The 27,352-nt window shown below is 36.1% G+C and overlaps 1 protein-coding gene across 11 annotated transcripts in view; it reads left to right on the top strand.

Moving 5' to 3' along the window:
- LOC149552173 (putative RNA-dependent RNA polymerase 5) overlaps positions 1-27,352 on the top strand; it is a 249,254-nt gene that overhangs the window by 205,562 nt on the left and 16,340 nt on the right. For all 11 annotated transcript variants that reach the window (XM_089787677.1, XM_089787673.1, XM_089787675.1 and 8 more), the window contains one exon: positions 22,444-22,606. In XM_089787677.1, coding sequence (XP_089643803.1) covers positions 22,444-22,606 — 163 coding nt within the window. The remainder of the gene's footprint in view (positions 1-22,443; positions 22,607-27,352) is intronic.

Below are 27,352 nucleotides of genomic sequence, written 5' to 3'. Positions count from 1 at the left end.
GCCTTACCTTCATCTAAGTACCAATTGTCTATACAAGAAGCTCTAATTTTTAACATTGCATGGTTCTCTTATCATTTGTCTGTACAGGCAACATAAACTATTGACATTTCACAGTTCTCTTCTCACCTATGGATACAGTTTTGCACAATACAAGTCATTATTCACATTCTTGTCATCACTCTTCCTAGATATTACTTGATGTATGCTTGTTGGGAGATGACTTTTTCTTTTGTTGGATATTGTAGGCATAAAATGCCTATTGTTATGTTAAATAATACTGATTATCCGTCAATGTATTAGTTGTTCGTAATAAATTTGTTATCACTCTTGGGTAGTTGTGTGAGTTGATTGATTGTTGTGTCCTCTTGGCAACTGTCGGGTCCTTGAAATATGTTGTGCACCACTATGGAAGGTAGCAATGTAACATTGAGGAATTGTAATCCTTGACTAGCCATCTCTAGTCTTCTTCTCTGTATTGAATTCATTGGCTAATAAAGATATGTTTTAATCTACATTTGGGACACATTGTCATTTGTATTATTATCTCATGTATGTAAGTTACCAGGTATAGCAGTAAAGAAAGATTCTAGTATTACAGTTATTAGCTAGAAATCTAGTATGATAGTAGTTATGTCTAAGCATTTATTTCATAGAACATAAATATAGCAAGATAGAATAGGTATTGTAGCAACACATTAATTATGATGAAAAAATGTATATAGGTATAAGTCTCTTTAGCAATGCTTATGTAACCAAGAAGAAGACTTTCCTTATCATGTATGCAATGGCTTTGTTAGAAGACAAAGGGAGGTGATTGTATTAGAGTACGCTAAGGCAGAAATTATATTGAATCAAGGCAGCAAACTAAAGACAAACAAGCATAAATTGAGTGGAATAATATGAATTCTAATGAAAGTGACATTTTTTTGATTGGAAATCCATATATCGATAGAAACATCTCTATAAATCACTTTCGAAGAGGAATCCTTTATAGCTAATGGCAAACCTAAAAGATATTAATGAATCACCTAATAATAAAGAGAATCAATAATATAGGAGAAATATGTAAGAGGAACGACCATAGTTATGATTGATTCCCATTATGATTAATTCCCACTAAGTGAGCAATCACAATAAGCAATAATTAATAAGTTGTGTTATTGCTATCACGATTCTACTATATAGTTCCCTGACCAAAACTCATGGATCCATGTTTCATTAGTAGTGGTTCCCTAAAACCCATCTCTCACAAGAATGAATGGAGCACCAAGAATTCATTTGATCTAGGTGATTCTCTAAGGGGTGGAGTATTGAGCCTTGCTAGGAGGTCACCTACCCTAGTATTGCTCGAACTGAAGTATGCATACCATGGATTTTTCTCCATGGGTAAGACTACTTAGCTTGCACTACCACGTTTGCAAAATATTTAGCAAGTGATGTGCTTATTGAGCCATTCACTATAGAGCCCTTTTAGCTCATTAATTGATAAGTAGGAAACATTTCCCACAAGTCAAATTGTGATATTTCTATTAGCACTCATTTGTGCAGTTTTTGAAGTGAAACTCATTGATCCATATTTCATCGGAAGTATTTCACAAGAGCCCATCTTTGATGAGAATGAATGGATTACTCAACACTCATTGCATCTATGTGATGCTCCCATCTGAGTATTGATGAGCTAAAGAGGCTCTCTCATGAAAGGTTTATAAGGCACAATAGTCGATGAAGGTTTTGCAAATTGGTGACCGCAAAATCCATGGTTAAGCGTGCTTGAGTTTGACATGAAAACTTTGAATCTTGATAGGTATATGAAAATTGAACATGTGGAAAATTCAAAATATTTCCTAATTATGAATAATATTGTTAAAATTTATACTACAATGATTCATTGGAGTTAATGACAAATCAAGAAAATTATGGTACTTGTTTTTCAAGGCGATGTATTCAGAAAGGGAGCTATCAATATTCTGATATGGTAAACCAATTTAGTAAGGAAATTAGGAAGTATGATCTCTGGGAATTTCCATGTTTAATTGAAAGGGTGGGATTGTAGCAATTAAATATCAATTAAAGATTATGCTAAGGAACAAGGAGTATTTCTAAGAAGTCAAGAATGTACAAGTGTAATATCCCTGTTTTTGGTAAGTTTATGCAGTTGATGGAGTTAGCTCATCATAGTGACCCTTGTGAACTGATAGGGTGATTTGGGGGTCCGAGTTGTGGACTTAATATTTCTAGTAAGTCTATTTTTTTGGCAGTGTATTGGGTGGCTCTGGCAGTTGGCTGTCACTTGCAATGGATGAGGTTAATAATTGCATGAGCTCTTATTTATTAATTAATTATTCAAGTTGCATTATTATAATAATAATTATTATGTTATTATATTAATGACATTAAGAGATATTTTTTAATGAGTGTGTTGGAAAGTTTCAAGTGTTGAGTTCTTTTGGGAAACTTCCACAATTTGAGAAGTGGACTTCTTTAGGAAACTTTGGCCAACAAAGGATTATAAATAGGAGCCCATTTCATTGGAAAAAACACGCTTGAATATTTATTTGTTTTTGTTGCCTTTGTGGCTTTCCTTGAAGCTTCTAAATTATGTGCCCTTGCCGAAGTATAAGGGACATTCCAAGAATCGCTTGAGTGATATTGCAAATTGTTGCTGCTATATAACAATTTGCCAAGTTCCTCCCTACTGTTTCTCATTGTATCTAAAGGAGAGGATTAATTCTGAGGTTTATTGGATAAAGGGTGAATCCTTGAGAGGTGCAATTTATGTTGGTAATCACAAATTGGTTTGCCAAATTTTGGCGCTTCAACTAGGTCAGCGATTGATCATTGTATAACCACATTTCATTTTGGATAGGCCTGTTATAAGACACCAGAGGCCAGCGTGATGGATTTCTAGCTTTGGTGTCTTCAATAGAAGCTCTAACATACTAACATAACATCTTTGATTGGATTGAGAGCTAGCGGTCACATCAATCATGCTTTGTGATTTCATTTAAGGGCTCACGATTTGATCTCCAGGCCCACGATTCTCATTCCATGCTGTGCCACATCATTGTTTGGCAATCATATTAAGGATGGCTGTTAAATCCATGTTGGCTGGGCATCTTTTTTTCATTGGAGGAGGCTGTCAATTGTCCTAGACTTGCGACTTTTCAGTTTGGAGTTCTGTGTTTGCACATTGGCTATGATAAAGACATCTAAATTTCAATCAGGTTCCATTGTTGTTAGAAATTGGATTTAGACTCTCCAAACATAGTCAATTCAGTTTTGGAAATAAAATTTTAGAGATTTCTAGGAGTGTTTTATGTATTTGAATATGGCCAATTTTCAATGAGTTGTATCTTCCTTAGAGTTTGATTGGTAAATTAATAAACAACTGAAGTTTATCCTGTCAATCCATTTGTCTTGCTAGGTTAGCATCCGTGGCTTAATTTGAGTTTACCATTATAACTCTGCCAAAGATTTGTTCTACATTTTTGTAAAATAAATTTAGAGTGGGATTGTGATAACAAGTCAGTATTTCATTGTTATGTGACGTAAAAGATAGTTTACAATTCGGTCATTAATACTATTTAGAAAATCGCCAGACTTTAATTACCTGAGTGCTTTCCAAGTGTTTGATTGAATGACAAATCTCTGATTAGTGAAGGAAAATAGTGTTTGTCTAAGCTATAACTAGACAAGGGTTATTATGAAAAGGAGATAATTTGAGGGATGGAAATGATAATTGTCAACCAACATCTTTTGTGAATTCTTATTCACATCTATTTGTCGATTCCTCAAGTTGAGCAACAACCTTGTTGGCTTGAAAGAATAAAACAAATGTGATAAATCAGATTTTTTTTTTTGTAGAATTGCTATTACCATTATATGCATCAAGCAACCATTCAAATCATAAGGTGTTATATATATATATGTTATAATAGGGCATATTAGGCAAGCATTCATACAGAATGGGAACTTTTATCCCTCTGAAATGTAATGCCTCCAATTTTAAATCAAATACTTTTAATAACTAATGGTCCTAAAATTTAAATAATATTATTTGGAACTTTAATTATTTAATAAATTATAAGTTTATTTGGGGTCTAGATTGATTTTTGTATATCTTGGGCCCATCTTTAATTTTTTGTAGGTGTTGTCGGTGGCTCTCCTTGTAAACCCTTGGGAGTCCCTCCGAAGGGTATTTAAGTATGACATGTAGGTTGTGATTGCTATGTAATTTGGATTATTTCTTGGTACCACAAATTCCTGTTAGAATTTTGTATTGTTCGCCATCTCAGAAGTGGAAGATTTTCCCTATCTGGCTATTTCGATTTCGGTGGGATTCATCCCTCACTGTATTTCGTGTTGTATTACTTTGCTTCAGATCTGACAAATTTGGAGTGCCATCTTTGTTTCCAAATATAATATTTTGGGTTTCTGTAACAATCCCTGCTTAGTTTGATCAAAGAAGTTGAACTTTGGCTAGTGAAATTTTGTCAAACATTTGGTGTGTAATCTAGGTATTAAACTCTAATACTAGTGTACTATCGCAGCCCATATACCACTGGTCTTAATCAAATGCATTGATAACTGACTATGAATTATTGCGGTTGGTTCTCAACAAGATTAAATATGCTCTTACAAAATAACCATAACAGTATAGAATAAATGAGTACTTCTAGGCGTTGAGTTCAGAGTTTACAATGTACGACAATCTTACATCTAATTACTGTCACAAATGGAAATGGTAGAATACTTGATTGATTAAATAGAGATCAAAATGATCTATATATACAAAAGGAGAGTCGAATAGAATAGAAACATTCTATTCTAGACTACACCTAAATATTAGAAACATTCTAATAATTACAATAAGGTACAATAGTGAGCATTAAAGATTATTCTGATATCTCCCCTTAATGCTCAATCTATTTACTACACCAATAGATCTCTTGAATTTAACAAACTTCTCAGGACCAAGGGGTTTGTGAAAATATCTGCTGGTTGCTCTGAGGTAGGGACATAGAGTAACTGAATGGATCCATCTTCTACTAATTTTCGGATATAATTGCAATGAAGCTCTATGTGCTTGGTTCGTTCATGAAACACTGGATTTTTGGCAAGTTTGAGTACTGCCTGATTGTTTGAAAACAAAGAAGTCGGACCTGCTTGAGGAATATGCATATCTGCAAGCATCTGACGGAGCCAAACTACTTCACAAGCTGCCTTGGCAGTGCCTTTATATTTTGCTTCTATAGAGGAGAGTGCATGTGCCTGTTGCTTCTTATTGGTCCAGGTAACTGTTGCAGATCCGATACTGAACACATAGCTAGAAGTAGATTTCCTGTCATCAACTGAGCCGGTCCAATCAGAATGGGTGAATCCACTGAGTCGAGGAGTAGTACTCCTTGTGTAAAGAAGACCATAATCTGAAGTACCATGTACATAGCGTAAAACGTTTTGCTGCAATCCAATGATCAGTCTTGGGGTTCGTCATGGATCGTGAGATGCAACTGACTGCAAAATTGAGATTAGGTCTAGTAGTAGTAAGGTAGATGAGACTACCTACTAGCTGCCTGAAGAGTGTTTCATCTATAGGAGGAGAATCAGATTGTGCGGATAATTTTAGACCAGTCTCCATAATAGTGGAGGCAGGTTTGCAAGCCTGCATTCAAAACCTGTCAAGTAAATTTCTGGCATACTTGGACTGAGACAATAAAATACTGTTGTCAATCTGCCAAACCTCAATACCTAAACAGTAATGAAGCAATCCAAGATCAGTCATATCAAAAGTTCTGCATAGATCCTGTTTGATATCTAAAATCAAATGTTCTGAACTCCCAGTAATGATGAGATCATCCACATAGACAACAAGAAAAAGAATATCATTACCAGAGTGTTTAATATACAAATTACTGTCTGACGGGCTGCGGTGAAATCCTTGATTAACCAAGTACTGATCAATCTTTATGTACCAAGCTCGAGGGGCCTGTTTAAGACCATAGATAGCCTTTTGGAGTCTACATACTTTTGGTTCTGAATTGACAACCTTGAAACCTGGGGGCTGTGTCATGTAGACTTCTTCCTGTAATTCACCATTGAGAAAAGCACTCTTGACATCCATCTGATGAACTTTCCAACCGTACTGAGCTGTAATAACAAGAAGAATGTGAATAGTGCTCATCTTGGTTGTCGGGGAAAAGGTCTCCTCATAGTCAATGCCTTTGCGCTGGGTGAATCCTCGAGCAACAAGTCTAGCTTTGTATTTGTCCAAGGTACCATCTGCATGGTACTTGACCTTATAGACCCATTTACAACTAATGGGTTTCTTCCCTGGAGGAAGATCTGAAAGAACCTAGGTGTGATTCTTTTGAAGACTCTAAAGCTCAGCATCCATTGCCCATTCCCATTCTAGAATTCGTTTGGCCTCTGCATATGTCTAGGGCTCAGGGATATCGTGGATGTTGGCCATAAGCACAACATTAACTGTGTTGTGCTGAATGCTCTTATTTCTGGAGGTTCTACCCTCAATGAGTTCATCAAGACGAAGATCAGTAATCGTTTGAGCCCACCATTCTGGCCGTAGAGTAGAGGGGCCAATATCAGATGCTATCGAAATAGTTGGATGAGGAACAAGAGTAGGAGTTGTATTATCTAGAGGTGGTTGAGGTGGTGTATCAGTAGTATTAGATGACTCATATAAAATAGGACCCAAGTCAGAGATTGCTAAACACTGAATCTTGGAATGTGGTGGGGAGGCAGAGAGCTGAAATGGTCCGAGTTCCTCATCAAACACAACATCACAGTTGAAGATTAAACGATCAGTGTTTACATCAATTAGTCTGTAGGCCTTATGTGTGGGACTGTATCCTGTAAACATGAGTTTCTAGCTTTTGGAATCCAACTTAGTGTGTTTGGCATTAGGGATCCACACATATGCTAGAGAGCCAAAAACTTTCAAATGGTTGATCCTAGGTTTACGACCAGACCAAGCTTCCTCAGGAGTCTTATGGTTAACTGCAAGGGTGGGTGATCGATTAAAAAGGTAGACAGCTGCGGATACTACTTTTGCCCAATATTTTTTGGGAACATTTCTATGTTCTAGCATAGCCCTAGCCATTTCTGTGATGGTACGATTTCAACGCTCTGCAACACCGTTTTGCTGAGGGGTGTGAGGTGTGGTGAACTGACGTCTAATGCCACGAGTAGTATAGAAGGCAAAGAAAGCAGAAGAATATAATTCCCCCCCATTATCGGTCCTAAGAGTACGGATGGGGGAACCAGATTCTTTTTCTACTAGGGCTTTAAACTGCTGAAATACAAGAAAAGCATTTGATTTTTGCTTAAGAAAATATACCCACATTTTGTGACTGAAATCATCCACAGAGTAAGAAGTACCTGTTGCTATTAACAGAAGGAGTGTTCACAGGACCACATACATCAGTGTGGACCAGCCGGAGTACTTTAGATGCCCGCCATGATTCACCATCCTTAAATGGTGACCTATGTTGCTTCTCTGCTTGGCAAGCTCCGCAAACGTGATGGTTCTGGGTCTGGATATCAGGTAGGCCATGGACTAAATTATCTCGAGCAAGTTGTGCTAGATATTGAATGTTCAGGTGACCGTATTGTTGATGCCAGAGGCTGCTTCGAGTGGATGATTTGGCGATGAAGGCATGCTCAAGGGAATTGCCTGAATCTACAAGCCTATAAATACCATGATCCTCAAGATCGATAGCAAGTATAGTGTGAGAAGCACGATCAATAATCAAACACTTATTTCCATTGAAAACGACTTCCAACTAAGGGGAGTGCTTTATAATTTGACTAACAGACAAAAGATTATGTTTCATGCCAGGAACATAACATACATTGAGGAACATGAGTCTTTTTCCTCCGGACTAAATTTGAACATTGCCCTTGCCGACAATAATGTATTCTTTGCCGCCTCCAAAGATTACTGAGTCAGAATAGGGAGTGAATTCAACAAACCAATCATGCCTGTGAATGAAATGTTGGGAGGCACCAAAATCTATGTACCAAGCAGAAGATTTCACATGATCTGCAGGTATGCTGGCCATATAGGCATGGTAGATAGATTCTTTCTACTTTGAGTGTTGAATAGCATTCGCTTGCCTTTTAATTGACTTTGACTTTTGATGCTACTGATACAAGTGCTCATAATATGCGAATATCTCAAATGGCACAAACTTTAAGGTGATAAAATGAAAGACCCAGAAAAATCGGAGTACATAGACAAGAGCTCGAAAAACCCAAAAATTATACACTGTCGAAATTTGGATCGATTGGCTCAAAAATCGAGGCACCCACAAAAATTTGGTGAAGACCCATTTGAGCTCTGGAAAAACCCACCAAGAATTTGCAAACAAAATTTTTCCTAAGGCGAAAAACTAGGGTTTCAAGCAAAACCCTAGTCGGCGGCTTTGAAGGTTGGATTTGCAAAAAAAATGACAGGTTTGGATAAATGAACACCGGAAATGCTGACAAAGGTAGTCGAGAGGGCTTGATAGACAAAAACGACCCCAAGTGCTGCATAAAACACAAATTTTATCAGATGTTTGCTGCACAAAACAAATGGCCATCGTTCTGTTTGGACTAGAGAAAATGACTAACTGATATCACGTGGGAGTTGCAGAAAATGCCTGATTCAAGCTGCCAAACACGCCAAAAACCTCCATCGAAAACGTGAGATGTTTTTGTAAAAACAAATGCAAGCAGCAGAGACGTGAATCACGTGTTACAGATTGAAACGAAGCTCGCGATTTTCCAGAAAAACGTGTTTGAAGTTGCGGGTTATTTTTTAGGGTAGACTAGTCATAAAAAATCCAATACGCAAGCTATGATTTTTAAAAAACCTCAACAAAAAACCCTAGTCGAAAATTTGAGGGGTTTTAGAAAGCAAGGATCACAGAACTATTTTAAAAAATTTTCTCTTATAATTTAGGAAAAGAAATTGTAATTTTTGAAAAAATTAAGAAATATGCTCTGATACCATGTTACAAATGTAAATGGAAAAATACTTGATTGATTAAACAGAGATCAAAATGATCTATATATACAAAAGGAGAGTTGAATAGAATAGAAACATTCTATTCTAGACTACACCTAAATATTAGAAACATTCTAATATTTACAATAAGCTACAATAGTCAGCATTAAAGATTATTCTAATAATCACTAAATTACACTCACTCTTGATCCTTTCATTCCATAAGGTTTTATGTTAATAATGTATGACATAACACATTTAAAATAACGTTTCAAACAACAGAACATATAATGAGGCTAAATGATGGGCATACAAGCTCACAATTCCCCGTGTGACAAAATACACTTTCTAAAAATAGAAAGTGTCTATCTCTATTACTCCTGACTTACTATACATAGTAAGTATGGAAAATGAACTTCAAATGATATTGAACGAAGGCCAAATCCATAAATCCCTAATATTGTAGATGAATCAATCTTCAAAAGACCCTCTAACCATCCTCATTAGCCTACACTGATCCAATATTAGGCTAATCCTTGAAATTTTGATGTTGGCAACAAATGGGGACATTATAGTTTCAGTGATAAATTGTTACATCTTTGTCTTGGTGTAGGCTTTTGTGTCTGACTATTATTTGGTGCATTTAGTGAATTATATCTTTCCCTAGGCATTTGCAGCTTACTCCCTTCGGCACATTCCTCAAATAGTACCATGGCATCAAAACTTTTCCTTGGGTGTTTCCCTAGGGTACGTTCCCTTGGGTTCGTTCCCTTAGGCACTTTCCCTTAGGTGTTTCCCTTGGGAACTTTCCCTCGGGTCTCTCCCTTGGGCACTTTCCCTCGGGCACTTTCCGTCGGGTGTTTCCCTCGGGCACTTTCCCTCAAGTACTTTCCCTTGGGACTTTCCCTCAGACACTTTCCCTTAGGCACTTTCCCTCGGGTGTTTCCCTCTGGTACTTTCCATCGTGATTTTCCTTCCAGAACTTTCCCTCAGGCACTTTCCCTGGGGTGTTTCCCTTGGGCACTGTAGTCTTCCTCGAGTCATGCCCCTTGGGTACCTTTCCTTAGGTACTTTCCCTTGGGCATTGTTCTCCTTCGGGTCAAGTTTGCCTTCAGATGGAGATCCTCTTAGGATTGAGATTGGCTTCAGACTAAGATCGCCTACGAACAAGATCATCTTGGGAACATTATAGTGGCATCAGAGCTGGTGATCTTGCCAGCCTGTTGGGATGATTGAGAGATTTTGGGATTTGGATCACATTATGGTGCCCAACAACGATGGATAGTGGTGGTTGAAGGCACTACAAAAGATTGACAAAGAGTTTAATGAGTGTGTTGATCTTCCATTAGATATATTAGAAATATTTTTGTGTAAGGTGGACCAATTACCTTTAAGATGTATATAGAGGGTCCTTTCTTTGGTTAAGGATGCCTTATGTCAACCCAAGCTTTTGAGACACCATGACAAGGAAATAAGGTTGGGAGTTGCAACATGTTTGAGTGAGATCTCTAGAACTTCGACTCATAGAGCACTGTATGATGATAACACCATGATAGAGATATTACATTTGATTGTTGACATCTTTCAAAGCTTTGATGGCTTTAGTGGTGATCCATTTGGAAGGAGATTTGCAATATTGGAGAATTTCGTAAATGTCCAAGTAGGTAACCTCCTCTTAGATCTAGAGTTGCAAGACTTTATCCATGAAATGTTTCATCACTTCTTAGTCACAATCAAGGAGCATCATGATACTAGGGTTTTAGTTTCTAAGGAGAAACTTATGATTTCATGGATTGAACAAATGGGTGAAATATCCTAACCTATCATATTTATGTTATGGGCTGTTCATAATCTAGAATGTGTCCCTTTGTAATGTCCCTGTTTTGGAGGTAATTTGATTTAATTTATTAAATTGTCCAAAATAATGAATATTTTATGAGGATGACTAATTAATTATTTTAATTAAATAAATAAGTGGTATTAAGTTAATTATTTATAAAGTTATCAAATAAATAAATATTAAAAGGTAACTTTATATTTAATTAATTTAATAAAGTGACTTGAATTATAAAATATTTTATAAAGTCACTTAATAAATAAAATGATGTTCTAGAAGTTTCTGGAAAAAGTGGAGAAAAAAAGAATAACTAGGCATCCTGGGCTTCATTCTTGGCATGTAGATTTGTTGTTGATGATGTTGATGTTGATGTTTTGCATTGTGGAGCCTAGGTTTTCTGTAGTAGTCACAATTGGCCATTGAGAACGAAAACTCTTGATTGGTACGCAATTTTAAGGGTGTGAAATATCACTTCAATTATTGCAGTTGGGAGAAAGTTACTTCAGACTTTCTATTTGAGCTTCATTGGTTAAAACTTAGTGGCCTTTGGCCAAGTTTTTGTATGGTTTGATTTGGAGCATTGTTGGAGACAATTTGTAATCGAAATCTTCATTCTTGGAGGTCGATTTGCATTGTGCATACTCAGATTCAGATTTCAGTCCATCCAGATTCTCATGGCAGTGTATTGAGTCCAACAATTTCATTCATTGAAGCCCTTATGTGCATTGATTCTCTTCTTTAATTGGGGCGCACCATTTGTGGAAGCCTTGTGTTGGTTTGTGGTAATTGGAAAGTGCATTTGGAGGCATTTGGTGCCCTGTTATCAGATTACTGTCACAGTTGCTGCAGACAAGGATACCGCATTTTTGTCATAGAGGTTCCTAGAGCCATCGACTTCATGCTCTAAAGGTGGCACTTGGTTCACAAAGGAGTGGAGATCATTTTAGGTGCTTGTGTTGGCACTTGGAGGCAGCCAATAATTTATTAAAAATTATCTTCTCCAAAACAGGGGCGGCAGCTAGAGAGGCACGATTTGGACACTTGAGGAGGTTATTTTCTGTGGAGTTGTATTGCAATTCATCTACTCTCTAAAGCGACTTCATATACCAGGTTTTATGTGTATTTTCATAGTTGCATATCACTATAGAGTGCTGTTGTAAATGTCATTCCATATCAAACCTATCATTCATGAATAGATACATCATTCATTGTTATATTTCTCGCTGTCTTGATCAGCAATCCATGGTTTTAGTTGTATTTAATGATGCATGTGATTAGCGTACTGCTGTAGGGGAGTATTGAAGTCAGATTTTAGTATTGCATTTAGTTTTCATTGGCAGCTGTAGGTGCATATTACTTTACCAGCAATCATCATATTTTGATATTTTTGTAAATGCCAAGAATCTTGGCTAACTTAGTATGAACATTGTATTGGATACTACTTTTCAATCAAGGAGATACAATTGCTGGTCATTAATAGTTGTCTTTGAGCATTATTATATCATTTATTATCAGCTAGTTAGTTTGCATACCAACTGTTTGTTAAAATACCAGTTGGCTGTAGGTGATTATTTTTCATGATTAGAACTCATATATGCATTCAATATTGCCAAAATTAGTTGCACATTTATGTTAGGTCATTGTTTAGACAATCTAGAGTCTTCTTGTAAGCATTCTCATTGATGTAAATTGAAGAAAAGAGTCATTTTAGCAAACTGAAAAGTTATATCAGTCATATGACCCTTGCATGTGAGTTGTTTGATGAAATTCCTTGAGCCTCCAATCAGCATTTTGAGGTCAGATTTGAGCAAAGTCATTACACCCTTCTATGGTAGCATGCAGATTGGTCAGTAATGTTTTTAAGTATTGTGAAGAAAAACTAATATATCATTTGCACAAGTGGGAAAAAATGGATGACAATGATAAGGGTGATGCATTACATAAGGAGAGTGAAGGCATGACTACAAGGCTGCTTCAAGAGGATTTGCTAAGTCTTTCTACTACATGGGGAGAAAATCGGAAAAATGAAGAGGTTGCTTGCATGGATCTTGTGAAGACAACATGGATGGATCAAGTTGTGCACATCACTGAAGTTGTGCCTGAGGTTCTCCCAGTCACCGAGGTTGTGTCCATTGTCGAGGTTATACTTCTCTACGAGGCACTATTAGTCGCAAAGGTTTTGTCAAACGTTGAGGTTGCGTTTGTTGCTGAGGTTGTGTATGTCACTGAAGCTATGGCCATCGTTGTGGCCATGTTCGTCGCCAATGTTGCATGTTGTATGTCCGTCACTTTGGTCATGTTCGTCATCGTAGTTATGTTTGTTGTCATCACATTGTTTGTATCTATCACCATTATTGTGTTTGTCGTCGTGTCTGTCACTGAGTTTGTGTCCGCCGCCATTGTTATGTCCGTCATCGTCATTGTCTCCATCATTGTCATTGTGTCCGTCACCGTTGCCATCTTAGTCATTGTCGCCAAGTTTGTGTCCGTTATCAAGTTTGTGTCCATTAAGGTAGTTATGTCTATCGCCAAGTCTGTGTCTATCATTGTGTGTTGTTGAGTCTGTGTCCATCACCGTCGTTATCTCCATTGTTGTCATCGTCGAGTCTATGTTCGTAGCCTTCGTTGTGTTTATTGTTGTCGCCATCATCGTAGTCATAGTTATGCCCATCGTCATCATGGTTGTGTCTGTCACCATTGTGTGTCTGCCATTGCAGTGGCTACTTTTGTTGCCATGTACATTATTGAGGCGATGTTTGTTGTCGAGTCTCTATTTATCGTCGAAGTTCTGCGTGCCATTGAGGCTCTATTAGCAGCTGAAATTTTGTTTGTCATCAAGGTTCTGTATTTCGCTGAGGTATTATCCATTTAGGCTCTCTTTGTCGAGGTACTCATGGTCGGGGTTCCCTTTGTTGAGTTATTGTTTGTCGAGGTTCCCTTTACTAAGATACTCTTTGTTGATGCTCCCTTCGTTGAGGCACCCTTCATCGCTCCTATTGCCGGGGTACTTACGACCGAGGACCCTTTGCGGAGATACTCTCCATTGAGGCTCCCTTTGTCTAGGCATATTAGCTAATTGATCGTACAACCTCCTTGCTGTACCATTTGCATATTGTCTCAAGTCTCTTTCGGTCACGACTTCCTTCAACGAGCTACTCATGACCGAGGATTCTTTCGTTGATGTACTCTTTGCAGAGGCTTTGTCCATTGGGAATATTCTACATGGTTTATCCAAAGGGCATTTTCCAGTTAGGAATATAATAGGGGTTTCTCTGGTCATGTCAGTGACTAAGTTTGTGCCAGCATCAAAATCTATGCCTATGACCATACCCAAAGAGATTTTTGAACATGATGTTGTGAAGGATTTCATTGATTGGCGTCATTGGCATCGTACTGAAGCATACGGCAATGTTTATATTAAAGTGATGCATAGAAAGTTGCATGACTATGTATTGCAACAAAGATTTGATTTCAATTCACGTGCTCTACCTATGCGTTTGATCTTGGATCCCGGAGCTGAGTGTGTAGATTAGTTACCAAATTGCTTGTGGACAAGCAATCTTTAGGCTGTAAGGAATTGTTATGTCCCCAATTTTTAATAAAGTACTTATAATAATTAATCGTCTCAAAATTTAAATAATATTTATTTGGACCTTTAATTATTTAATAATTAATAAGTTTATTTGGGGTCTCGATTGATTTTTGTATATCTCGGGCACATCTTTAATTTTCTGTAGGTGTTGCCTTTGACTCTCTTTGTAAACCCTTGGGAGTCCCTCCAAAGGCTATTTTACTATGACATGTAGGTAAAGATTGATATAAGATTTGGATTATTTCTCTGTACTATAAATTCCTGTTGCAATTTTGTATTGTTCATTAGTTTGGGAGTGGAAGATCTTCCATACTTGTGTATTCCGGTTTTGGTGGGATTCAACCCTTACCCTATTCTGTCTTGTATTACTTTGCTTTGGATTTGGCACATTCAGAGCGCCATCTTTGTTTTGCAAATATAGTATTTTGGGTTTCGATGATAATTTATCACATCTCTATGTTGGTGTATGCTTTTGTGTTTGGCTATAATTTGGTGCATTCAGTAAATTATATCTCTCCCTTAGCATCTCCAGCTCACTCCCTTCGGTACATTCTTCAAATGGTACCGTGGCATCATAACCCCTCAGGCACCTTGCCTCAAGTACTTTCCGTGAAGAAGTTTCCCTCTAGTGTTTCCCTTGGGCACCTTCCCTCAGGTATTTTCCCTCAAGAAGTTTCCTTCAAGTGTTTCCCTCGGGCACTTTCTCTCGGCATCTCCATCTCACTCCCTTCGATGTATTCTTCAAACAATATTGTTGCATCAGAAATTTCCTTGGGGCACTTTCCCTTAGGTGTTTCCCTCGGGTACGTTCCCTCGGGCTCTTTCCGTCGGGTGTTCCCCTTGAGCACTTTCCCTCGAGCACTTTAGCTCAAGACTTTCCCTTAGAAACTTTCCCTCGGGCACGTTGCCTTGGGTACTTTTTCTCGGAACTTTCCCTTGTGTACTTTTGCTTGGGTGCGCTCCTTTGGGTACCTTCCTTCAGGTACTTTCCCTCGGGCATAGATCACCTTCAAGTTGAGTTCTCCATTTGGTCAAGTTTCCCTTCACATTGAAATTGCCTCTAGACTAAGATCGCCTTCGGACTAAGATCGCCTTCGACCAACATTATCTTGGGAACATTACATGAAACAAGTTCATCTTTGCATATGCATATAGCGATTCAGATACAATATTTATTAGTGAACTACCTACTAGTAGTATATTGCCTTTTCACAAAAGGATAGAAGAGATCGATTTGATAAAAACAAAATCATTTACGTAAGAGTGTTATCGAGAACAACATTACTCTTATACTACAACTTCATATATCAAATATCTCAAAGATATTATATGCATATACATTGAGTATATATTGGATCCATATATATATTTGGCAAATTGCTACCATGGGGGTAGCACCCATTTTATTAATAAGAAGGTATCAGTTTATCAGTACATGAAATATTTAAGAGGCAATGATGCCGAAAGAACATGAAAGCCTTTGAAACTGAACAGACAAAGGAGAGGAAGGGCACAAGACCAAAATGAGAAACCTAGACTTGACAAAGCGAAGGGATAGACATCACAAGGGACAACCAAACAGATATTGGATCAATATATTAATATCTATATATTCCTTTAGTATTCTTTAGGATTCATGAAGAGAACACAATTCAGATCAAACTTGTACATTAGATTATATCTGTTAAGGAGTTACAACAATTAATTGGGTATAAAGATTGCTATCATACTATTAAGGGTGTTAACAATCAATCTCTTGCAAAGTACCAACATATTTCAATTCTTTTAGCAAATAATGATTTTAAATAGGGAAAAGTGCCTGAAATTGAAATCTAGGAAATTGATCCCAAAGCCAAAGAGACTAAATAAGGGGATATTATAACAATGTTGATATACATATAGTACAAATACTAGTTGTTAAAAGATGGATAAGATTTACAATTCACATGAGACTTTGGTAAATTTGTAAAATAGAAAAAAAAAATACTAAATATTAAGCTTTAATATTTCCATTATAATTTTAAATACTTGAATATTAAAATGAAATTATCAAATTGGAGATTTTGATTATATCAAAATATATTAAAGATTTACAATGAGTAGTGCGATATAAAAAAAGGAAAATTGTTAAAAATAGTGAAGGTAGGCCTTTCCTCAACTCCAAACTCTCAACACTAGAGCTACTAGACTCCTCATGGTCAAGATCCTCCAAGTTAAGACCAACCAGCCTTGCATCTAAAGTGGTAACATCCTCATCAATCTATGATGGATCCTTCGACACTATAACTGATAGAGTTGTACAATGCTATATACAAGCATAAGCTTTTCTGCTCTCATAGAGGCGAGTCTATTCCTCCTAAAGGAGTTGTTGAACTTGTAGGTAGATTGGTTTGTCTCGAGAGGTAAAGTGCTTGAAAGTTGCGATACCAAACAAAATTAGGGTTCCATCTTAACCCAAAGAAACACACAAAAAAACAAGTTTAAGAGGAAAATACAAGTTTTAGATGTTTAATATGAGAGACATTTAGACATTCTTGAGACTATCGTGCATCCTTGAGACACTCAACGTCTTGCTGTCGATGGACATCTTGGTGATAGGATGTTCCAAAGACATACCTATCTTGTAGGGGCACATTACACATCCCCATGTTTCATTGGAAATGATTGAGATCAAGCACCATATTTACAAGATCTAGAAGGATAGGAGAATCATGGAGTCCAATGCTTCATGAATGTGATTAAATAGATTTGCTTATTTTTTTTGTTTCGCATTTGATTAATAAGAGTTTTATATGTTGTTTGTTGAATTTTTTTGTAGATCTAGACTTGTCGTTGGGTTGTTAAGGTTTACAAATAACCTTTGAAATTTAACATACATCACTACTATGTTGTAGAATCTAATGATTGAAGCATTGAAGGTGTTGTTCTGCATTTTGTCACCACAAAATGTAGGTAATAGTACAAAACTTTTTGAACTTAGTTTTTTATTTTCTAAGTTGATTCATTATTTTATTGGCCGATATTAATCATTCAATCGATTCCAATTGATATAATTATTCTTTTTTTTACTAAAAGCTTTCATTAAGCCCTTTTAGTTTTTTTGTTTGGTGAGCCTATGCTTGATTTTTTAAGCCTTCAACGTCCGTTCGCGTTTTTGAGTTTGTTCGTTTGCTTTTGGTCTTTTAGTTTTGTTCAAATCCTTACTTTCGGTTTTCCCTTCGATTTGGTATATCTTAGGGCTAAATCGGGTTTGATAGTCAAAAGATATAACCATTTAAGTGCCGAAAAAGTGTTACCTCGAGATGCACTTGCATATTTTAAAATATCATGTTATATTTTAATGTTGACATTCACTTTTTGAAAAATATAACACAAATTGACTTTATGTTATGTTTTTTAGTTACTTCACTTTAATTTATCATTTAATTGACTATAGAGCACTTTATGTTATATTTTCGTGTTGAGTTGCTTTTTAAATTTTTCACTTAAGTGACTTTATTAACTATATATTTTGGTTTAAATTTTTGAGTTACTTTATGTTTTAATATAAAACATCTAAGTAAATATTACTTTTTGAATGATATTTGTACATAGCATACTAACATGAGGATGTGTCCCCCACTTTTTGTCCCACACACCTAGGACTTGGACGCACTAGGGACTTGGGGTATTCATTCCCCCATCTCTAGCAATGTCGTTAGATTCCAACACCTTCGTCGAGGATGGGGGGTCTTGGTGTTAGCTATTTGCTGATTTGACTATTTATGTTCAATGTTTGATGTTCGAATTCAATACAACATTTAAGTATTTACTCGTTTACATCTTTCTATCTTATATTGCAATACGTCTTTTCATAACTAGCATTTTAAGTACCATATGTATAGTATATACAACTCCCGCGGTCCCCTTTTGTTGTCCCCCTCCCATCCCCAAATTAAGGTCCTTCTATCCCCTCATCCCAAAAACTTGTTCCTCCTTTCCTTTGTCCCCTCGTCCCCTAGGGCAGTGTAATTGTTGTATATAGTAGTTAAACTATATAGTGTAAATATTATTTTTGACCCAATTAAGTGATATTTCCTCAATAATCAATTAAACATGTGCTTAATTGATCATTTAAGTTATGTAAAGGCAACTTTTAACCCATTTCCATGTAAAAGAGTGCGTTTTGCACTAAAAATGCATATAATGGACTTCCTAGAGTGCATTTTGCATAAAAACCTTCTTTATATGTAATCCACTTTACATGTAATTGCGTCTTGAGTCCACATTTTGGCTTTCCAAAGTCAAAGTTGTTAAAAACATATTACATATTGCATAATTTCAAAATATGTAATGCCTTTCCAATAGTGTGTTTATGAAGGATTTGCCTTTACATGCAAGTTTTAAAATATGCAAAGAGCCTTCAAGAGTCCGTTTTTGCACTACTTGCATCATTTTGACAAATTTAAAAACATTTAAGGGCACTCCAATAGTGCGTTTTGCATCTCTATTCCAAAGCAAGTTTTCAAAATATGAAATGAGGCTTGGAGAGTGCATTTTGCCTCTTAGATGTTATTTAAAATATGCAAAGGCACTTCCAAAGTGTTTTTTACATTAAAGACTAGCATACATGCATTTTAAAAACATGTAAAGTCTCCTAAAGAATGTGTTGGGATTCTCAATGCATGCACTTGCATCTTGAGAACACGCTTTTCCTCCAAGAGGAAAAACATCCATGCTTGTGCCCTTGAAGAACACGTTTTGCCAAGAAATCTCCAGATTTGCTCATTTCATGGCATGAAATCCATGCAATAAGAGGCATTTTCCATTCCCATGCATTCTCATACCCTAAATGTTGAATCCCATGCAAAAGACATTGCATTTTATGATCTTTTGGAGCCACATTACGTCCAGATTTGAAGGTTTTAGATCACATTTTTTGCATTCCAAGAGCAAAGACATTTCGTGTTCTTGCATCTTGAGATCACGTTTTTGATAAAAATGGGTTCTACTTGGAGTTTTGATAAAAAAACGACTTGTGTACAAATGATCTTTGACCGCGTTTTTGTGTATTCCTATGCCAAAGCATCCATTCAATGCTCATCAATATCTATCACTTGCAAGATTAAAAGAATCAAGAGGTTGTTTGTGGATTCGTATTTGGAGGAGAATTTATCTTCAAACTTACCAATCTTCCTATTTTGGCTCTTTGATCTCCAAGTAAGTAGACATTTTCAACTTTGCTCATCAATTCATCATTATGTTGCTATTTTGCTGCATATTATGGCTTGTTATTGCACATTTGTCCAAATATATGCCATGTAAAGAGTGAATTCTCTTTAAGTAAGATGAATACATTCATTTTCAAGTGCTTGGAATTTTCCCAAGTTCTAGTTTTGAATTTGCATAGGAAAGTACCTTGGTATTTGCCACGTTTGAGTCAAAAACCAAAGGTATGTTTTGGTTTTGTGCTTGGTTTTTGTTTGTTGCTTGTTGCTGTTTTGTTTTTCAAAAGGCTTAAGGTTCTTTCCCAAGAATTTGCATTCATTCTTCACCATTCGACTTTCCAACATTACATGCAAGTGCATTGCACCATTCCACCAACATGTTAAAGCACATTGCATCCATTCCTTTCATATGCAATTACATATTGAGAGCAATTACATGTAATCTCACTGTCCCACTGCTATTACATGTAATTCCATCTTTAATATGTGTTTACTTGTAATCTCATCCTTCGAACCTTATTGCATGATTACATGTAATTACATCTAGAGAACCCATTTTGGTAGAATTTCACTCTTAAAATATGAAAATCAGCTTTGTCATTTACATGTGTTCCCATGTACTTAGCTTGCATTCCAAAGAGCATTTACATGAAAACACATCCATATATACATGCTATCCAACTTCCTAAATCCCATTTTAGCCCTCCGCACATACTATGCATATCACATCCAACTCATTGCATACATTCCATGAGTATCTAAACCGTACTCCAAATTTATTTTTTCTAAAAATCCGTTTTTACCAATATCCTCATGGAGTCAGTATCTATATCTTTTGATGATGTGTCACACCTAGGAATTTTCATGTTGCCCCTGTCTTCCAAGTCAAAAAGAAACATGCAACTGTATCTCAGGTTTCTTCTACCTTAGATAATGTTTTTGATATAGAGATTGGACATGTGGACATGGCTGAATTCCTACAAAGGGTCGAAAATCCTTCAAGTAGAGAGATGAGGCACATAAAGAAAAGTGACATTCATCTTGTATATACTTTTCTTATGGCTGCCTTGGAACCTGTGTTTGTCTTAGGATGCATTGGCCATTTCAGCCCGAAATCCAAAACGATAAAAAATGCAAATGAGAAAGTTATCCCTAGTCTAGATCTGGAGGTGATTGAAAAGATTTTGAAGGTTATTCAAAGTGCAGAATGTGTAGACTTATCAAAGGATACAACTCTCTACTTGTGGAACCAGAAAAAGATAGTATCAAAAGCATATGAATGCATCTTACTTGATTGTTAGGAGAAACAACTTTTGTAGATGGCCAAAGACTTTACACAGATCTGACTTTAGTCTAGAATGTTAAGACTTGATTACCCTTCTCAGGAGAGCGTGTGGCTGAAAGGAATCCATTAAATTTGATCCATGGATGTTCAAATTCGTTTTCCAAAGCTATGATAATGAAGAACCCATCTTCTAGGGAGAGCTCATTAGTACAACTTTGTGTGAATAGTTGCTTAACATGGAAACTTTAGCGCCATTCTATATGAATTCATATCTGGTTTGACAAGGTACATTGACATAGAGTAATGTACATTATGAAGAAATCACATTGACATAGAGTAAGGTACATTATAGGAGAGTCCAAGGTGCATCCTTTGGACATTTCAGATATCAGTTTGACAAGGAGTTGGTGATCAGGAGAGTATCAGATGAAGCTTGGAACAAGCTGAATCAGTTTGGTTGCATTTTTCTATAGTTTCTAGCTTTCACTTATCTAAGGGTTGTTTACTTCAAGGGTGAGCCATATACACTACCAAGGTATCTTGCTGACAGGATCATCTTGATGGAGTTAGCCAGGCAGCTTATGGAGGTACAATCATATTGGTATTCTCTACATAAGGCAAGTTTCGGTATCACTACAACAAAACCTTTGGTGATTGGGCGATATATGCTCAGCTCAGTATACAAGGGAAAAGACATGGAGACAGTAATTCAGCTGATTACTATGAAGAAGTCCAGGTTCATCTCCGAAAACTATTGGGAGTGGATTGCTGCCGCTTGGGTGTGTTGTCTCGACAAGGGTGCACAGATCTGGTGTGTATTGGAGTTGAAGGGCCCAACAAATGCCTGGTGCCTCTGATGGAGGTGACTGGCATGAAGAAGGAGGTGATGAGCTGTTCGGATCAAAGTCTCGGGGGGGTCTAAAGCTGTAAGGCGTGATCATGAAGACGTTTAGCCTCAAGGAGGTAGAGCATCAGGCACCGCTGGTTGGTGTATCTGAAAAAGGACGCAAGGGACTGACAATCCCTGAACAAATTCTTTATTCACAAATGGTTTGATAAATTATAGCTCTAGTGTATTATACATGAAGCTCAAAATAATTTCCTAAAAAGCATCCTGTAATTTATAGTACTGTCATAAGGTATATAAATTGCAAAAAGATAAGTTAAACCATATTGTAAGGTATGTTTTCCTTGTAAAAATTGTTGTCTTGGCCCCATGTGATGTTCTAATTATTGTATATACTACATTTTTGAAAATAGCGATTCCAGGAATAGGTAGTGAAGCTGGCACAGTATTCATGGTATTTATATGTTTAGAATGCTGGTCTCAAGGATATTTACTTGTCATGAAATTGTATCCTATTCTCTTTAGTGTTTGATTGCTGCTTGTATAAATTCATTTATATAAAATAACAGAATTGTGATAAGCATATTGTCAAAATGTGAAGTAATGTGCCTTCATATGTAGTAACTAAAGAAGGTCAGGTGTTGATGCAATTTAACTCTTTCTTACAGCAATCCAATAAGTGTAGCAGCAGACAACTGGTTGGTATTCATGGACCGGCTTCTTACACCCAAAGTTACAGATCCCTCTGAATGTCAAACCTTGAAAGAAAAGATGAACAGACTAACAAATCTGTATTATGAAGCTTTGGATGCCCGAAAGACAGGAATTAAGGTTGGTTGGTCTGATGTTTTGTTTTTTAATGATAATCATGGAAGGTTATGCACTGAAAATTTAATGAAGCTAGGGATGTCAACTTAGGTTTTTGAAATATTTTTGCAACTTGACAAAGCATATCATTTGAATCATAAGAAATCTATTTCAATTGTACCAGGGAAAAAGTCAATTATATTGTTGCTCTGATTATAAATCTTCTATCAAATACACCTATTTATTAGTATAATTAGGAGATTATATGTTCTGCCCTGTTTGCCTTTTGTTTTTGTTTCAAATGTTTTTTACAATTGTTTTTAGCTGACAAAGAATTCACATAATAAAGTAACATTGAGCAAATAAACAACTTAGAAATATGACGGTATTAAGAAGTACATGTAGCAGAAAATTCCACATTTTATTCTGATAAAAAATAATGTTTTTCTCAGAAATGTAAGAGTAACCCAGGTCATCAAAAAGCATTATTTAACCTATAAAATGCAGCAATAGAAATACTTGAGTTCAGAAGTTTTGCATTCTGGCACTACAAAATGGGAGACTGTTCTTCAAAGACCTCTAGAGTCCACACAGATGACAAAACAGGTTATTGCAGTTCCAAATGCCCCAAAAACAATAACATGGAACCTCCCATAACCTAACTTCTCAACAAGCTGTAAAATCCCTAATTTCTTTTTGTTTGCAATTTGCAATTATTAACCAGAGCTCTGTTTGACTCTCACAGTATTTCACAGGAAATGAGAAGAAATCCACAAGTATTAATTTTTATTTACCACTCAAATACACTTATCAAAATTCTGGTGCCTTTATTTCAAAATAATACTAAAGCATTCTCTGGAAACTATGCACCCATTATACAATCTGGGATCTATACATCTGTCATTGATCAATCTGAGCAAACTGGGCAATGAGTTCTTTCATCTGCTGCACTTACATGTACGCAATCTTGTTCCTCTTGGAATAACAAATCACTCTTGGGACCTTGTATAACATACATTCAAAACGCATGGAGCTCTTTGCAACCTGTTGTCTTGCATTTTGTCAATGCAAAATGTAGGTAACAGTACGCAAATTTTCAACTTAATTTTGCATTTCTTTGAGTTTAGTTCATTATTTAATTGGTTAGTATTAATGAACCTGTCGACCCCAATTGATATAATGATTCCTTTTACTGAATGCTTTTGTGAAGTCTTTTTAGTTTTTCTGTTTGTAAAGCCTATGCTTGATATTTGAAGCTTTCAATGTCATTTTTCTCATTTTTTAGTGTGTGTTTGTTGGGTTTTTGTTCTTTGGTTTTTCTCAAGTCATTGCTTTCGATTTTCCCTTCGATTTGGTCAATCTTAGCGCTTAATCGGTGTTGGCAATCAAAAGATATGACCATTTTAGTAGCCAAAAAGTGGACTTTCTAGGTTCAACTGCACGAATTAAAATATCATGTTATATTTAGAAATTGACATTCACTTTCTCAAAAATATAACATAAATTCACTTTATGTTATGATTTTAAATTACTTTATCATTTTAATTTTTCACATAAAGTAACCATAGAGCACTTTATCTTATATTTTTAAGTTGAGTTGTTTCTTAATTTCTCACTTAAGTGACTATATTAACTATATAGTTTGATTTAATTTTTAAATTTTATATCGAAAATCTTAGTAAATATTATTACCATTTGAATGATATTTGCACAATATATATTTATCTATATAGTATAAATTTTATTTATGACCCATTTAAGTAATATTTTTTCAAAAATTAAATTGATGTGTGCTTAACTCATCACTTAAGTTGTGCATACCATGTCTACAAACTCATTTGCATCAAAATATGTAATTGCCTCTATAAACCACAATTTTGAACAAAAAGTTAATTTGAAAACACATAAAACATGTAAAGACGTGTTTTAAAATATGCAGTGACTCTCCAAGAGTGAGACATGCATATTTAAGTGTTTTCAAAACAAGCAGTGACTCCCAAAAGGTGCGATTTTGCATTAAAGGTCATTTGTGAACATATTTTAACATATGTAATGCAGCCCAAAAGGTGCGATTTTGCACTTGGACTCTATTACATGTTTTTAAAACATGCATATGCCCTCAAAAAGTGCAATTTGAATAAGGAGACTATTACACGTTTTCTAAACATGCAATCTTCTCCCAAAGGTGCGATTTGCCTTGAAATAAATGCATATGCCCTCATAGAACCCGAAATTGAAGATTCAAGAGCAAAAAATTTGATGTTCTCTTCCTCCAAGAACACATTTTTCATCTAAAATGCTTAGATCTGCCCATATGATGGCTTGAAATCAATCACAAGGTGGATGTTTGTGAGTTTTAATGCATATACATGCATTTGGGGGTCATGATTTTGCATATCTAGGACAAAAATGACTCAGAATTTTGCATTTTTGAACCATGTTTATGTTAAGAACACCCAAAAAATTGGGTTTTTCATTCACCTTTTTTTTTTCATTTTGGAGCCACAATTTTGCATTTGGATCCATGTATTAGCATTTGGGGAAGTTGTTTTTGCATTCACAAGTTGACAATGATCAATTTATATACGTTTATGAACCACGTTTTTACAAAAATGGCTCAGATTTTTGCATGAAAATGGGACGTTTTTGTTAAAAATACTCAAAAAATGACATTTCTAGCCCATACGTTTAGATCAAAATGGATTGTTTTTGAGTTTTAATACATGCTATTGCCTTTGAAGAGCACGTTTTTGGCATTCTCATGTCGAATTCGACCATTCATTGCTCATGAATATTGGTTGAATGCAAGTATGGAAGAAGTCAAATTAATTTTTGAGAATCCGGATTGGAGGAGAATTGGTCTTAAAAGTGGATGGTTCTTGTTATTTTGGCTCTTTTATGTCTAAGTGGACATTTTCAAGCTTTCTCATCAATTCATGCTTATCTTGCTAATTTGATGCATATTTTAGCTTGATGTTGCACAATTGTTGATACAGATGCCATGAAGAGTGCATTTTTCTTTAAAAATAATGGAAATTTTCATTTTCATACTTTTGGTTTTTTCCCAAATTCCAAATTTGAATTTGCATTTTGAGGTAACTTGCTCATTGACATGTTTGAGTCTAATGCCAAAGGTACATGTTTCTTTTGCGCTTGTTTTCGTTGTTTGCTTCTTTGCTTTCTTGTTTTTCTTCTTTTTGAGGAAATTGCAAGTTTCACTTCACTCCACTTTCCACCTTCCACCTCTTCGTGCAAGTACATCATTTCATTCCATATTTGCCATTACATACCAAGGCATATTGCATCCATTCCTTTCATATGTAATTACACCTCAAGAGAAATTACATGTAACTCTATAGTCCATGTCATGACACACTACATCTCATTCTACATATGCAATTACATGTAATCTCACCCTCCCTCCATCCACCTTTACATGCAATCTCATCCTTCGTTCCTATTTACAGGCATTTCATCTTGCGAACCTAGATGCATGTTCATTTTACATTTAAATCACTTTACATGTGATTGTATCTAAAAAGCCCGATTTTGGTAAAAGGTCACACTTTTAAACACCAAAGTTGTCATTTTCTCACATCCATATGCATCCCAGCTTGCATTCTTGGCCATACCTGCAAGAGCCCATCATTGCCCACATGCAATCCACCTTTCCAAGTTCATCTGTGGCCCTTACCATTCAAATGCATATGTTTTCTGATTCATTTCCAGCCATCATATGTGTTTCATAAGTATCTAATCCATACTTCTAGCACTGACCCCTCATGGATTTGTTATTGTAACTCAAATCCCAAAGTTCTCAAGGATTCAATCTCATTGGAAAATGTTATTATCTTTATGTTGTGGCACACTCTTCAAGATATGTGAAAACTTCTTAAAAGAAAGATAGAGATATCCCATTAGGAAGGCATGTTTTGATTCTCAAGAAGCAGTGATTCATGTGATCTTCATTTTCCCAATGGTTGTCCGAGAACTTGAGTTCGTGTGGGAATGCGCCAAGCACATTTTAAAAAAATAAAATAAAGTAGTTGCAGATGCTTGTCGGAAAGTTGTTCCAAGTTTACCTCCGGACATCATTGAGAAGGTCTTCAAAGTGCTGGAAAATCCAAAATGTGCAAGTTTGACAAGATAATTCACAACTTAGAATGTGTCATGTCCCCTCTTTTAGCTCTATCTAGTAGGACGTGGGAGTTAGCCTATTAGGGAGTCTCATAGGCTGGCAGTGGTGTTTAGAGACTCAGCCAAGGTATACAGTGTTCAGATCTGGAGTTTCAGATAGTAGGAGGGCAGTTGAGAGCAGTTCCTTAATTGTAGGAGTTTCCTACATTTTAGGAGGTGGAGGTGGAGATGGGTTATAATCTGGAGTGTCTATAAGATCATTCTATGGTTTCAGTTTCGGGAGATTTGGAGACGTTCCTATTTTTTAGGAGTATCCCTAATTTTGAGGGATGAGACTGTTAGTCATTTCAGATTATCCGGCATTAGTCACAGGAGGTGATGAGTTCAGTTTCACCTTGTATAGGTGTTTTGGCTATCAAGTCACTATTTGGGAAATATTTTAATATATTTAAATATTCTCCTAAGTTAGCATTTTAATAATTTAAATAAGGCTAAGTTATAATCATTTTGGAGTAATAAGGGGTTTTTTGGCCTGATTTGGGTGAATATCCTTTGGTGTAATAGCTCATTGGAAAGGTCTTGAACTTTTTAAAATATTTCTCTTTTGACTCAGAGCAATTTGGTGAACGGATT

This window comes from Cupressus sempervirens, chromosome 6 (assembly GCF_028749045.1).
Source record: "Cupressus sempervirens isolate cs-2001-9-10 chromosome 6, ASM2874904v1, whole genome shotgun sequence".
Lineage (NCBI taxonomy): Eukaryota > Viridiplantae > Streptophyta > Pinopsida > Cupressales > Cupressaceae > Cupressus > Cupressus sempervirens.
Note: the sequence above shows the minus strand (reverse complement) of the source record. Positions and strands in the feature narration are given on the sequence as shown.